The sequence below is a fragment of the Pongo pygmaeus genome, chromosome 22 (assembly GCF_028885625.2).
Source record: "Pongo pygmaeus isolate AG05252 chromosome 22, NHGRI_mPonPyg2-v2.0_pri, whole genome shotgun sequence".
NCBI lineage: Eukaryota > Metazoa > Chordata > Mammalia > Primates > Hominidae > Pongo > Pongo pygmaeus.
In genome coordinates this window covers 54,087,823-54,103,315 of record NC_072395.2, presented here as the reverse complement: position 1 = coordinate 54,103,315, position 15,493 = coordinate 54,087,823, and the positions used below count along the sequence as shown (strand labels likewise).

Here is a 15,493-nt window from a genome sequence, read left to right as displayed (position 1 = left end):
AGGCCCTCCAATATAAAAATAAAATACTGTCCTTCCCCACAAAGGAAAAAATAGCTCCCCTGTTAAACCAGGAGACTTAGTCTTCCTAAAACCTTAAAGACAGGGTAAAGACAGGGATCCCCCAAGAATCAATTACAACAAAATGGAAGGGCCCTTATCAGGTATTGTTAAGTACCCCCACTGCTGTTAAACTTCAGGGAACACCTACTTGGGCACACAGATCCAGGACTAAACCTGTTTCTTATGAGTCACGGGCACAAAGGAAGGACACTACAACCACAACCCATATCAGTAAAGCTTTGGAAGATCTCTGCTACCTATTTAAAATAATCAACACTCAGCCAGAAGAGGTAATGTAATGCTGTAGATGGGAATAGGAGCATTAATCTTGCTCTTCTTCCTGACTGCAGTGCTTCCTTTCTATGGCTTTAACCAGCCACGTCCTCCTGGGAAACATCTCCTGTGGGCTTGTTGGGAATAGAGGCTACTCTAAGACCCAACCAGATACCACGATGCCACCGTTAATTCTGTTTGCTCTTCTAATTAACCTAAGCCAGTGTGTATGTGGACGGGGAGGGTAGACAAAATTCTACAGTAAATATTTCAAAAATTATAGCATCATAGAATCATCTTTATGGTTGCTAGATTTGTCATCAACACTCCCAGGATAGAGAGTTTCATCTTCTGACCTATCTGGAAAATCTCAGGACCATGTCCCCAGACCTCCTAACTAACCATAGCAATCTCAAAATATTCAAACCCCTACTTGTGAAGTGGAACTCTACCCCACTTAGTGGATCCCACCTGAACCCTGCTGTCCCCCTGCCCTGACCACTATTATCAGAATCTGGGAAGTCGGGCATCTATATCTCCAGTGCACTCATAACTCTAGCATTTGCATCCACTCTTGCATTAATGACGCAAAAGTGGAAGCTTCCCTGCAATGCTCTGATCCAACTCTAGTTGCCAAGTTTCCAAGACCACAGGGAGGTAAATGAGATTCCATTTGTAAGTGAAAAGACCATATATGGTACCTTCTCCCAGATGGGAACATACAAAGGAAAAACAACTGCCTGATCTGGGGAGGTGATAGTACTACCTTCTTCTAGAAAACAAAGATTGTTCAACCACCAACATGAGAACAGGTGGAAAATATCTCTATAGACCCAACCTGGCAATGAAGTATAAATATCGCACCCCGCAGGGCTTCTCTTGGTGCCCCAGCTGGGCTCATTTTTGTTTGTGACCATGAATGGGAAGAAGTCACACCCTGTAACCACTCCAACTCCCTAAGGAGTCACCTCTGCTTTAAGGAATAGCTTTCCCTTGTGTCTAAAAAACTTGGAACTGACGTGAATGAACATTGGCCACTCTTTCCCCTCCAGGGGTCACAATCTATAACCCCTAGGACCCAAGAATATCAGAAATAAGTAAGCAATAAAACTAATTCTGGCAGGAATCAGGGCGGCAATAGGATTAGCAGCACCCTGGGGTGGCTTTGCCTACCATGAGTTAACGCTAAAGAAGTTGGCTAAAATCCTAGAATCCTTAGCCACCAACGGAGCTCAGGCATTAAAGAGAATTCAAGAGTTCCCCAGACTCTGGAAAATGTAGTTGTCGATAACAGACTAGCATTGGATTATTTACCAGCTGAACAAGGTGGAGTCTTGTGCAGTTATTAATAAAACCTGCTGCACATATATTAACTCTGGACAGGTTGAGGTTAACACTCAAAAGATCTATGAGCAAGCTGCCTAATTACATAGATATAACCAGGGCACTGACCCCAACTATATCTGGTCAACCATCCAAAGTGCCTTCCCAAGTCTCACCTGTTTTTCACCTCTTCTAGGACCTTTGACAACTGCCTTGTTACCAATTTTTGGTCCTTGCTTCTTTAACCTCTTAGTAAAGTTTGTGTATTCTAGATTACCACAGTTCCAGAGACAATGCTGGCACAAGCTTCCAGCCCATCCTGTCCACTGACACAGAGAATGAAATCGTCCTGCCTCTGGGCCCCTTAGATCAGGTATCCAGAGATTTTTACTCCTCCAGTGCTAGGCAGGGCCTACGTCCATAAACTCAGCAGGAAGTAGTTACGGAAAACAGATCTCCGCCCTTCTGCAGCCCCCTTAAGATTAAGGAGGAGTATCTAATCTCTGAAGGGGGAATGAGGTAGGAGGTGGGACTCAACTCTGGAAGTGGGGCTTAGGCACTCAGACCAAACTGACCACTAGCTAAAATAGGTCCAAGGACACACCCACCTGTGTCAAGTCAGTTCACCATGGCCCTGGCAGCACCCAGGAGTTACTGCCTCTTTCTATGGCAACGGCCCGACAACCCAGAAGTTACCACCCTCACCCTGGAAATGTCTGCATAAACTGCCCCTTCATTTGCATATAATTAAAAGTGGGTACAAATACAACTGCAGAACTGCCTCTGAGCTGCTACTCTGGGCTCACAGCCTGTGGGGCAGCCCTGCTTTGCAAGGAGCAGCGCCTCTGTTGCTGCTGTACACAGCCGGCCGCTTCAATAAAAGTTGCTAACACCACTGGCTTGCCCTTGAGTTCCTTCCTGGGCAAAGCTAAGAACCCTCCTGGGCTATGCCTCAATCTTAGGACTCGCCTGTCCTGCATCACTGGGATCATCTCCCAGTAAACTAGCCACACTTACATCCATGTCTCAGGGCCATTTCTGGAGAAAGCAGCCCAGGACACTGTTGAATAAAACACACAATACTCTCTGTGGTCTTCTCCACCCCACCCCACACCAGGTACTGTCAGCTTCATTCTCCTTTTTCATTGCCTGTAAGCAGGGGAGCATAATGTTTTCACATTCTTTGTAAGGCCTTTGTTCTACTAAAATCTAACCTCAGAGCACAATTTTAAACTAGATGAAAGAGGAGCTGCACCTGAAGCACTGCAAACACCTCCTCAGCACATATGTGCACTCACTCTGGACACCCTCACTCACCCTGGACACCCTCACTCACCCTGAACACCCTCACTCCTCACCCTAGACACCTTCACTCACCCTCATACCCTCACTCCTCACCCTGGACACCCTCACTCCTCACCCTGGACACCCTCACTCCTCACCCTGGATTCCCTCACTCCTCACCCTGGACACCCTCACTCCTCACCCTGGACACCCTCACTCCTCACCCTGGACACCCTCACTCACCCTGGACACCCTCACTCACCCTGGACACCCTCACTCACCCTGACACCCTCACTCCTCACCCTGGACACCCTCACTCCTCACCCTGGACACCCTCACTCACCCTGGACACCCTCACTCACCCTGACACCCTCACTCACCCTGACACCCTCACTCACCCTGGACACCCTCACTCACCCTGACACCCTCACTCACCCTGGACACCCTCACTCACCCTCATACACTCACTCACACTGACACCCTCACTCCTCACCCTGGACACCCTCACTCACCCTGATACCCTCACTCACCCTCATACCCTCACTCACCCTGACACCCTCACTCTTCACCCTGGACACCCTCACTCCTCACCCTGGACACCCTCACTCACCCTGACACCCTCACTCACCCTGGACACGCTCATTCACCCTCATACCCTCACTCACCCCGACACCCTCACTCCTCACCCTGGACACCCTCACTCCTCACCCTGGATTCCCTCACTCCTCACCCTGGACACCCTCACTTCTCACCCTGGACACCCTCACTTCTCGCCCTGGACACCCTCACTCCTCACCCTGGACACCCTCACTTCTCACCCTGGACACCCTCACTCACCCTGGATACCCTCACTCCTCACCCTGACACCCTCACTCACTCTGACACCCTCAAGTCTTCACCTCCCTGGCTGCAGCCTGGGAGGCTTTCCCTAACTTCTGAAGGCTCAGTCCTCCTCATGCCAATCTCAGCTCAAATTGCACCTCCTCAGAGAGGTCTTCCTTAACTGCCCTTATAAAGCAGGATTCTTTCACCCATAGCCCTTCCCACATTGCACTGTCGCACAGCACTCCTCTAAAAGTCTGTTTACTTCTTGAACAATCTGTCTTCCTTATAAGGAGAGGTTCTGTAAAAGCCAAGACTATCTCTGTCTAGTTGACTGTTTCATACCAGGGCACAGACCAAGGCCCCGACATGCAGTAAGTGCTTAATCAATATGTTTTGAGGCAAGGTCTTGCTCTGTTGCACACACTGGAGTGCAGTGGCACAATCATAATTCATTGCCGCCTTGAACTCCTGAGCTCAAGTGATCCTCCTGCCTCAGCCTCCTGAGTAGCTGGGACTACAGGCATGCACCACCAAGCCTGGCTAATTAAAAAAAAAATTATATAGATGGGGACTTGCTATGTTGCCTAGGCTGATCTTGAACTCCTATCCTCAAGCAATCCTCCCACCTTAGCCTTCCAAAGTGCTGGGATTATAGGCATGGAGCCACCACACCCAGCCAATGTGCTGAAGAAAGAAAAACATGCTCATCCTTTGAGTCAGGTTCAAATTTTTTCTCCTCTTTAACCCCCAGTCACTAGTTATAAGTGATTTTTAACTCTTCTCACGCTTTAATGCATCTGGCAAGAAGATCCACGTGGTGTTAGGAATAAGACAGGACCTTAAGGATGGGGGAATCAGCAGGTATCAGCGTGCCTGTATGCTCAGGGCAGCCGTTTCCACTGGACATTCTTCCTTTGTCTCTCTGGGCAGCGACTCCTAGGCCAGCCGACCTGCTGTGTCGAGTAACCAGGATTTCTCAATCTTGGCATGGTTGCCATTTTGGACCAGATCGTTCTTTGTCGTGGGGGCTGCCCTGTACAGCAAAGAATGCTGAGCAGCACTTTCAGTCTCCACCCACAGGATGCCAGTAGCACCCTCTAAGTTGTGAGAACTCAAAATGTCTCCAGAGGATGCCAGATGTCCCCTGGGGCGGGGACACAATCACCCCGGGTTGAGATCCATGGAGCCAGGTCTGTTTGCCACCATGGGGTACAGCTCCATTCCCACTTTAGGAGGGCTAGGAGGCAGCGTCGTGGGGCCACAGAAGGCCTGGCTTTGCAATCAGAGGACAGGATGCACATTCCTTCAAGATACAGACCCAGATTGTTAGGCATCTAGTTCTTGGGTTTTCTGTTGTTGTTGCTGTTCCGTTTTGTCTGTCTTCCCTCCTTTGTTTACTAGCAGCCTGGAATTTGCCACTTTTTCTAAACGAAGATTTATGGAACATTTACCACACGGCTGACGCTGTGTGAGGCTAAGGTTCTAATACACCGCAGCTCACTTCACTCTCGCAGTACTATAAATGCACACTGTTTTAACTTGACCCTTTCTTGGGAAGGTGACAGAGAGGTAGGAGGGCAAACATGTTGTGTGCCCCGTCCCAAGGGTGTTACTGGTGGAATAATATCCCCCCCACCCCAGTTTCTAATTTGCTGTAGGCTGTGACACTGTGGGGCAAGACTCAGAGTCCTGTTGAAATTAGGAATAAGTGTGCTGTGAGGGAACAGCTGCCTTATTTTAGAACACAGATTTTCTGAATATCTATTTTGACGGGTTCAATCCTCTCCCCTTCCTGCCTTCCTTCTGCCGATTTTCAATGTCTTGATGGTGTCCCACCTGAGTGGCCTTTAGAGATGTGAGTTGTGAGGCACTGGGGATGCAGGCAGACGTCCTCCAGCCCAACACTGCCTAATTTAACAGGAATTTCTGCATTCTGGAACAAGCCTATTTTCCCCAAGCAGGATTACTCCAGAGAGCAAAACACAGCCCAATAGTATCACATTTCCTTTCTGCTTTAGCAAAAATAACCACTGTCTCATTCAAGGGAAAAGGACGCCAAACAAATTTGTTACTGGAACCATTTGTAACAACTTCTAGTTTGCACTGCCTTGGAGCAAGCACACTTTGTAGAGGAGGGATTTGCAGTTACTTGGGCAACAAGGTAACCACTGATCATTGCAGGAAGCTTCAGAAACTGTGGGACCAGTGTAGAAGGATGGAGCATCTGTCCAAACTAAGAATAAAAAGAATGACACTTGTATTTTGTATGTCTTTTTCACTTTGTCTTTCTAGTAATTCATTTTTCTTGATATTTACACCTTGCGGCCCCGTGATAGACTGGAAATCTCAAAAACACACGTTCAGCACCAAGATTTTGAGCAGCACCGCTTCAGAATGAGACCCCTAGAAAAACCTGCGTGTTTTCCACTTGCCCAACACAAGTTTTTGGAACACGATCTGCTTGAGGTGGAGATTTTCTAGATGGGCAAAGAGAAGGAAACACTTAACCTAGGAACAGTATTTAGGAAGACGAAAGAACACAGCCTTTCTGCACAGGAAACCGCTGAGCAGAGGAGAATCTGGCCTCTGCAGTGGCCTCCAAATAGAGTCCAATGGCTGGGGCCAGCGTGGCTGCTTAAAGGGGACTCAAGGGATATAATAAAATGCAGATTCTCAGGTCCTAGTGCAGACAGTCTCACCCAATAAATCTGGACTGCATATGGGAATCTGTATTTCTAGGCCCTTCTGCAAGGCAGTCCTGGTCTTTCCAGGAACTATCGGCAGCTGGTTTGGGGAAAGAAGCAACGACTCCAAGTGTGACCTGTGAGCTGGCAGCACCCACCCTCGGCTCTGCTCCCGGTCACTGAACCTGATTCTGCATTTTGACCTAACCCCAGGTGTTGCACCTACACAAAGCTGAAGCAGATTGGTCTGGGGGCAAAAAATTAGAGCTATAGAGATCCTCTCAAATGAAATAGATGATATCATTGACTGTTAGAGCTTCTAGAAGGAATTTGAGGTTACTTGTTCAAATTCCCTGATTTACAGATGAGGAAACAGAGGCTCAGACAGGTCAAATGACTTCTCTCCAATACCCAACATTCGGCAAGTAGCAGATCTGGGACTAGTACCCAAAGCACCTAGCTTTCCAATCACTGCACAAGCCACACAGTTCTGTCTGCTTGTCAGTGGCTGTTCTGATTCAAAAAAAAGCTTAGGAATTTCCCCAGGAGGCAGCATGATGTAGTGGGAAAGGCTCTGGATGCCTCTTCAAGGCTTCTGGAATTCATGTCCACCTCCACCAAGAAGCCACTTTCCTGCCAGCTACAGGTGCTCACCTGAAAAGCAAGCCAGACCATATTAACCCTGGCATTGCTGGCACCTGGAAAACTTTCTGATTCAATGCTTTCCACCTCCTCCTACCCCTCGCCACCCCCATGGCATGAAATCCTGGGGACTGCTTTAGAAATTGTTTTCTTTGCTGGTAGGGATTTGCACAGCTGGCACACAGCTGGCACACTGCACCAGTCTCCTGCCTGCTACCAACAAGGCCATTTCCCAAGCACTGGCTTTAGAGAAGCTGGGGCTCTGAAATGGAAACACGAGGCTGCCCTTAGCAGGCCAGGTGTAAATTCTCCCCCTGCCACTTTCAGCCTAGCGTGAAACGGATGGAGTGTGCATTCCTACTTCCCTTTATGGTTCCCTGGAATGATGGAGCTGCCCAGGGCATTGCCACGTTACTCTCTAGACAGTCCCTCTGTCTTCCTGCAATGGCAGTGCTGAGGTTGTATATTTCTAGATGCAGGTATATGATTGCCATATAATAAAAATCTGAAAACATCCCACCCGGGGCCTGGGCTGGACAGCAAGCATTAGCACAAAACAAACACACTCATTTCATTTCCTTTATGTGGTTAATATCAGCACTCCCAGAGTATTCTTTCTTCTTTTGAGAATTGTAAGAGCAAAAAGTGACCATTTTTTTGTATTGAGTAGCAATAGTCAAATATCAAAATAGTACATCTAGGCCAAGAGAGGATGAAGGGGAGCCAGGCCAGGAAAGTCACCCAGAAGAGGTGACACTCTCTTCCTCAGGTTCCACCAGAAACATGTTTACACCCAGGGAAGTTATAGAAGGGGTGCCAGGCTGCCCACCTGCCTCACAGGTATGCCCTATTGTCCAGGTAGTATCTGTTACCTTAACAGACAATGAGCCCCAGTGTCTCGCCAAGGCCGGGCAAACAGGGTGACCCAGAGGAGGGATCCATGACACACAGCAAGGGACTCAAGGACAGACAGAGGCCCATAGTCAGTCATAGGAGCCTCAGGTCACCTGGAGAGGGACCTCACTCACCAGCAAGCAGGACCACCACCCCGTTCCTGCTGTACCCAGTGTGGGGGTGGGGCAAGAGTCAGTGCCCACTAACCCCCGACATCTTCTCCAGCACTGGTAGACCCTGAATTCAGGGGCCAAAGGCTTGACCTGCTCTAGTCTATGAATGAGATGTTACATAAATCCCAAGGCATGCTGTCAGATACCAGGTAGAAGGAGAAAAACACCACCTTTAAATTCCTCCGCCTCCACCCCTGGGAGCAATGCAGCTAGGTACCACCACCACAAAAGAAGAGCCACTTGGCCGGGTGCGGTGGCTCACGCCTGTAATCCCAGCACTTTGGAAGGCCGAGGTGGGCAGATCACTAGGTCAAGAGATCAAGACCATTCTGGCCAACATGGTGAAACCCCGTCTCTACTAAAAACACAAAAATTAGCCGGGCGTGGTGGCACACACCTGTAGTCCCAGCTACTCAGGAGGCTGAGGCAGGAGAATCGCTTGAACCCAGGAGGCGGAGGTTGCAGTGAGCCAAGATCGGGCCACTGTACTCCAGCCTGGCAACAGAGCGAGACTGTCTAAAAAAAAAAAAAAAAAAAAAGCCACTCATCACAACAGCTAGCCTTATCCTTTTGGGATCATTCCAGGAGGAAAAAAGAAAAATGGGCAGGCAAGAGGAGGTGAAGCCAACGTACCTACAACAAGGAGATCACACAAGGAGATCAGGGATGAGTATGGCGGGAAGCATGGGGGGAAGCACCTGTTTCATATTAAATATATCCTGATTGATAAGGGGGTTGCCTTATAATGTCTTTAAAACATGAAATACTGAAGCCTTCTACATCCATCCCAACATAAGTGTTTATTACTCACAGGTATTTAAATATCATTGATCTAATCTTGCACACATTGGATTTCTCTCATATTATACATTAATTTCAGCAATTCTAGAATTAGTGCAACATGACGTGGGACATTTTAAATTCTTCTTTTCGAGATGGAGTCTTGTTCTGTCACCCAGGCTGGAGTGCAGTGACATGATCTCGGCTCACTGCAACTTTTGCCTCCCAGGTTCAAGCAATTCTCCTGCCTCAGCCTCCCAAGTAGCTGGGACTACAGGCAGAAGCCACCATGCCTGGCTAATTTTCATATCTTTAGTAGAGACAGGGTTTCACCATGTTGACCAGGCTGGGTCAGGTCAAACTCCTGACCTCAGGTGATCCACATGCCTCAGCCTCCCAAAGTGCTGGGATTACAGGTATGAGCCACCGCGCCCGGCCTGACATTTTAAATTTTTAAGCAGTTACTCTCCAGTGGGAAAAACAATACAGAAGTACAGAAGGGAAGCAGAAACCCTCCTCTCTTCCTTCTCCCACCCTAAGCCCCAGGGCACTCTCTTGCCACAGGCTTCATATTAATACAGCACTAAAATCATCATTTGTTTATTGCCTGTGACAAAAATTACACTTGAATCCCAAATTGAAATTATTAACAATTAAAAGGTGAGGTAGAATCAAAGAAAAAAAAATCCATAGAATGAAAAACTTAGAATGAACTTGTTGTGGATTAAATCATGTTCCCCAAAAGATATGCTGAAGACGTAACTCCAGTACCTGTGAACTTAACCTTATTCAGAAAGTGGGTCTATGCAGATGGGATCAAGATGAGGTCAGGTTAGAGGAGGGCAGGCCCTAATCTAATGACTGGTCTCCTTATAAGAAGAGAGGAATTTGGCCACAGAAACTTACACGGAGGGGAGAGATTGGAGTGATGCGGCCAAGGGCCAAGAAATGCCAGCAGCCATCAGACGCTAAGAAGAGGGAAGGAAGGATCCTCCCCCAGAACCTCCGGAGGGACAGTGTTTCTGCTGTCACCTTGCTTTTTGAACTCTGGCCTGCAGAATTGTGAGAACAAGTTTCTATTGTTTTGAGACCAGGACATTAATGCAGAAATTAGAAGATTATCCACAGCTGAGGAAACGGAAGACGAGGGAGGTTACACACTTGCTCATGGTCACAGGTGTGACACTACAGTGTTCAGGACCTGTAATCACGCCAGGATGCTTCCTGTCAAACCACATCATCTCCAGAAGCATGAAAATGGTTCTTCTTAAAAAGTTACCATAACTAAAACACTGCACATAAGGAGGAACCGCAGTGAAGTGCAAAGACTGAGCTGGGCAGACCCAGATTGACAGCTCCACCCTGCTTTGCCTTCACTAGTGTGGCCCTGGACAAACTCCTCTGCCTCTCCAAGCCTCGGTTACCCCGTCTGAAAATTAAGTCACATTATTGTGCACATCTTCCAGGACGTTGCAAGGATACAATGAGGTGAGCCACGCAAAGGGCTTCACATGCCATTTGAGTGTCCAATACTCCATCAGCAAGAAATCAAGGTCAGCTCTTGATCTTATAAACTATTTCTCAGACTCCTGTCCCTCCTTGTTGTTTCAAGCTGATTTCTTGGCTCACCTTTCCCAGTCCTCTGTAATACAGTCTTTGATTAATTCTTTCTCTAAAGCCCAGGAGTTGCCACTTCTCACTTGAAGGAGCTGGTGGCAAACTGGCTTTGACTTTCTTGTTCTTTCAACCTCAGTAATTGTTTTTTCTCATTGTCTTTAATAGTTTATCATTTCAGGTGGCTCCATCAGATTTCTTCTTGCTGGGATTGCCTTCTTGTTTTCAGCCTCACCTACAGTCAGCTTCATTTGGGGAGCCTGGATGGCTTCTTCTGAAGAACACAAACCCTTATTGCATATGCTCGATCCATATTTTCAATACAAGTCTTCCAAATAATTGTGTACTAAGAGGCTGATAATCAAGTGAATGCACCATGATTAAAATAGGATTCACCAAAATAATTAGGTAGCCCTTTACATTCAAGTGTTCAGGTATGAGAATAGTTTTGCTCTCTGCTTTACCTATCTTAGTGGAGATGACAGAAAATCTTTCAGAAAAAAAATCCCAAAGGCTTTTTTTGAAGCTACTACCAGGTATATGGCTGCACACCTTTTTCTGTCTTCAGCTGGAGTTATTGTGTTAACATGAAAGTCTCTTTTTTAATCATGGAAATTGCTGTAATTATAATTACTTTAGAAGAGTGTTATTATTATTAATAAGACCAAATTGCACGGTTCAAGCAGATGCTGGTTGAAAGAACTGTTCAAAAGTTCTACGGTTCGAAAGAACCCACATAATGGGATCAGCCACAAACCTGGCAGTCATCTCCATGCCAACGTGGCCCTGCCCGCCAGCACACAGGCCTTGCAGCTCTCACGCGGGCTTCTGGGCACATGCCTGTGACTCCTCACTGGGCAAACAACGGACCTCTAGTTCCTGATTAAAGCCTTCGGGGAACAAGCACACTTCCAACAGTTGACTTTCCCATAAAAGAGGGGGAGCTGGAGGGCTCTGGTTCCTGTTGAACTGCTCCTCTCAAGGCCTCTCCCATGCACACCTGGATCCAGCCCTTCATTCTGTTGCTCATTCAGCAGTGCTGAAGGAAGGAGGAAATGGGAGAACAGCAGGGAGTTCCGGAGGGTCCAGTTGCCGTCATACAATAAGTTCCTAACACCTTGGGGTGTAAGTTCAGGGTTCTCTGGCTAGAAAGGGTAGTTTGAGGCCAAAACCAAAGAGATCAGGAGGCATGAAGGGAAGGAAGTCATTTTCTGCCTGGTGGTTCAGAACTTGGCTTCTGAAGTTCAGCTCCCTGGCTTCCATTTTTGGCCCTCCCTCTTTCTTGCCCTGTTGCCCTGGAAAGTCATTCAGTCTCTCCGAGCTTCAGTTTTCCCACCCCTAAAATCCATATAAGACCCCCAAGGGGTAGTGGGTGGTGGGTGGGGATTCCTGGGAAAGCACACTTAAAGCAGAGCGCAGTGCTTGTCACGTACTGAGCTTCCAGACATTGTCTACGACTATTACTTAATTCTTGAAAAATTCTTGGTTATTTATTGCTTGAATTTACAATTCCATTTTTCTCTCCACCTAAGCAATTTTTATTTTAGGCTTCAGAGAATCAGCAGAGAATAAATGCATGACTCCTGGCCATTAATAGAGCAGGAAAGCTCACTCCAGGTTCAGAAGTCACCTCACTGCTGCCCCCTCTAGCTGGCTGCTGACACCCTGCTGGTGGTCAGAGACATTTCAGGGCAACACAGGCAGGTAGTGAATCCTAATGCAGTAGTCAGTAAAGCCTGACTTTACAGTAGGCATTTGGAAAGATTTTGCTACAAAGCAGCTTATCGCTAAATCAAGCCAGGAAGGAGGTCCAGGATATTTCATTCCCCATCACATGTAAACATTAAATCTGTCTCTGTAGAAGCAGCCCTCCCTGGAAACATGCTAATGGTCAAGAAGTAATCTTGAACCAACTACTGCCTTGGCTATGGTAAAGACAGGAGCCTAGGTACTCAATACATTTCTGTTAATTAAATTAATTAAACCTCATCATTTTAAAGGAAAGGTCATTGAATTAATTAACAGGCAAGTTATTATTTATAAAAGCTTTTTTTTTTGATTGCCATAGTTAAGTATTTTTTAGTCCTTCTTCAGGCTTCTTCCTTTCCCCTTTGCTCTGGAGGGAGGGTTTCAGGGCTTCTTTTATCATAGCCCTCAGACCACCCAAATTTACTTTTAGTAGAGAGAATTCCCTCGCATCAAAGCACACATGTCAAATGGGGATTCATTCAAGGCCTGTTCCAAAAGATTCTCTGTAGGTCACAGAAGAGGTTTTTCCTCAATATCTTGTCATATTTACAAGGTTCTCAGCACCAGGCGCACGTTCCCACGTGTTGGCTGCACCAAGACCACATCTTACAGCCAAGTTAAGCTCCCTCAGCTGATGGGGATTCCTATTCCCTCCCTCTAACCATCCACTCCTGGAGATGGCAAAGATCACTCACGTGGCTTCCCATGACTTAGATGAAAGGCAACTAGAATCAAAGTTTGAATATACGCTTTTGAAGGTTTTTTTTTCCCCTAAACTAATTAAACAACTACAGAAGTTATTCGGCAGTTTCCTTTTTTAAAAGAATTAGCATGGCATGTCTTTCCTCTTAAAGTCTTGAATAATTTAATGAGAATTATACAAAAGTCATGAGTATGTTCTATTTATGGGGGAATCATAGCTGAATCAAAACCCAAATGACAACGTTAAAAATAAAAATAAAGTATCTTCAAATAGTGCATTCAATTGAGCAAAGGACTTCAAATCCCACTTGGATTAGATAGTTGGAAAGTAGGAGGGGAAGCAGATCAATTGGGATTTTTTTTTTTTTTTTTTTCAGATTACTGTGCTTGGGAACATTTGTTTCTTGCTACAAAAAGTGTTAGTAAATGAACATCAGAGTAAGAGAAAAGGAAAGCTGTTTGATTTTATTTTTGTGTTGTAATCGGGATACCACTTGGTCCCCGGACACCTCACTCAGCCCCTATTTTTTTCCCGGTAGCTGGACTGCATTTCACACTCTCTGTACACCCGCGTGTAGATGCATCGCTCCATGCAGAGGGGCAGGGCCGCCGGATGAGCGAGGACACAGCTGACAAACCAACTCCGAGAAAGGAAAGCGGGTGCAGGGGAGACGCTGCTCCTTCCTCAGAGCAGCAAGCGAGCCACTTCTTAACCGGGTTGCTTTTAGCTGGGCTCATGCATAAATCCTTTTTAAAGGGTACTGCGCCTTTGGAAGCCGGCCACGAGCCTCTTTAGCAATGAGACAGCATGGTGGGGGGGCGGGGGGGAGGGAGAGTATGAACACGAGGTGATTTTCCCCATAATAGCCCGTCGCCCAAGGCCCACCGCTCCGTCTCCCGCTGGAAGTAGGTGTCGCCCGCAAGAAGGAAATCGCGTTATTGGAGGCGGCAAGTTCCCGGTCTCCTCTCCCGCCCAGCCCCGCGGAGGGGGAGCTCACAAGTTCTGAAACACTCGCGCACACCCCTCCGTGCGCCCCGGGCGGGGGCTGCCGTCCTCCGCGACTCAAGAGCGAGCGCCCCCGCTCCCCGGCCCACCCGAGCCCCTCTGCGTTCCCCGCTATTCTGTGCGGGGACAGCTGCTGCTTTGGGGGCGACGCTAAGCCGCGTGGAGGCGTCTCTGGACAGCCCCCTCCCTCCAACGAGCCCGAAAAGCCCGCGGCAGCAGCCGGGGGTCCCTACCTTCTGCGGGGGGGTCCCGATCAGCATCTCCAGGTAGTAGCCGCGGCCAGAGTCCCCCTGGAGGTTGTCTACCATGGCCAAGAAGTTGGCGGCGCCCGCGGCGGACGCCAGGGCAGGCTCCAGGGCGAGCGCCAAGCCGTCGGCGTGGCGCTCGGCAGGGGTCCCGGGTCCCGGGGTGGGCGCAACCACGCGGTTCGTGGCCGCGGCCACCCGGAGGGGCAGCGTGAAGGGCGCGGGGGCCAGCTCCGGGGCGGCGCGCAGGAGCCACTGGGCCAGCAGAGGCAGCAGCAGCGCCCGGGCCAGTGCGCCCATGCCCACAGCGGGGCCCGGGGGGCGCGCCCAGCCCAGCCGGTCCCGTCCCGTCCGGCAGCCGCGGCTCAGCGACTCGGCGGGCGCGCGGGGCTGCGGGCAGGGATGGGCGCGCACCGGGACCGGCGGCGGCGGGGAGGACGGGAGGAGGGCCCAGGGGAGGAGGCTCGCGGGAGGGGAGAAGGCGGAGGCCGGGGAGGCGGGCGCGGAGGCGCAGAGCCGCCCCAGCCCGCGCCGCCAAGTTGGGCAAGTTCTTCTCCGCTGCCCCCTCTGGCGGCCGCGACTGCCCCGCAGCGGCCCAGCCCCTCCCCCGCGGCCAAGGTCACAGCGGGGCTCGGGGGCCGCCCGGGTCCACCTGCGCCTGCCCTGCCCACCCTCGCCGGGCTCAGGCCGAGCCTCTTCCCCGGGAAACTCGAGTCCCGAATTTCCTCGGAAAGCGCCCCAGCGGCCACGGCCAACGGATGTGACGAGGCTCATCTGATACCGGGGGGAAAGTTTCGAGAACCCTTAAAGGGGCAGCGAGGGCCTGAACTAGGGCCCCGGCTCCGCGCGCGTGGGAGTCCGCGGGGGTCTATTCGCCCTGCAGCGGCGGGGGCTGCCGGGGGTGACTCGGGGGTCAGCGAGGAGAGCGGTGGCTCGGGAAGGAGCCTGGAGCCTCGCGCGCCTTTCCGAGCCTGCGCCTCCCCTCGCCAAGCTCCTCCGCCTCATTTCAGTCGCCGGGTCTGGCTGCTTTCGAGGCGTTTCCCGTGCGCTGCCCCCGAACCCCCGCCCCCAGTCCTGCCCGTTCCCCGGCCTCATCCCCCGGCGGCCCCTGGGTGGTTTTAAAGAGGTCTCAGTGGAGGCCGGGAGGGTGGAGGGTGGCAGGAGGCAGAGGAGGATGAGAGAGCTTTGGAGAATTTTCCCTAAAAATCGGGGGAGGTGGGGGGCGTGGCTGCTGCTGGC

General features: G+C 49.7%; 2 protein-coding genes across 2 annotated transcripts in view; one reads left to right on the top strand and one right to left on the bottom strand.

The window, feature by feature from the left end:
* Positions 1-14,984, bottom strand: part of BACE2 (beta-secretase 2) — a 113,782-nt gene extending 98,798 nt beyond the window's left edge. Inside the window, exon 1 of the mRNA XM_054468834.2 lies at positions 14,243-14,984. Within this exon, the coding sequence (XP_054324809.2) occupies positions 14,243-14,554 (312 nt within the window). The 5' untranslated portion in view covers positions 14,555-14,984. The remainder of the gene's footprint in view (positions 1-14,242) is intronic.
* Positions 2,894-3,804, top strand: LOC134738984 (placenta-specific protein 4-like). The gene is given in 4 exon segments (XM_063659928.1): positions 2,894-2,976; positions 3,081-3,149; positions 3,251-3,361; positions 3,492-3,804. Coding segments are annotated over 4 exon segments (576 nt in total).
* Positions 14,985-15,493: the final 509 nt, after the last annotated feature.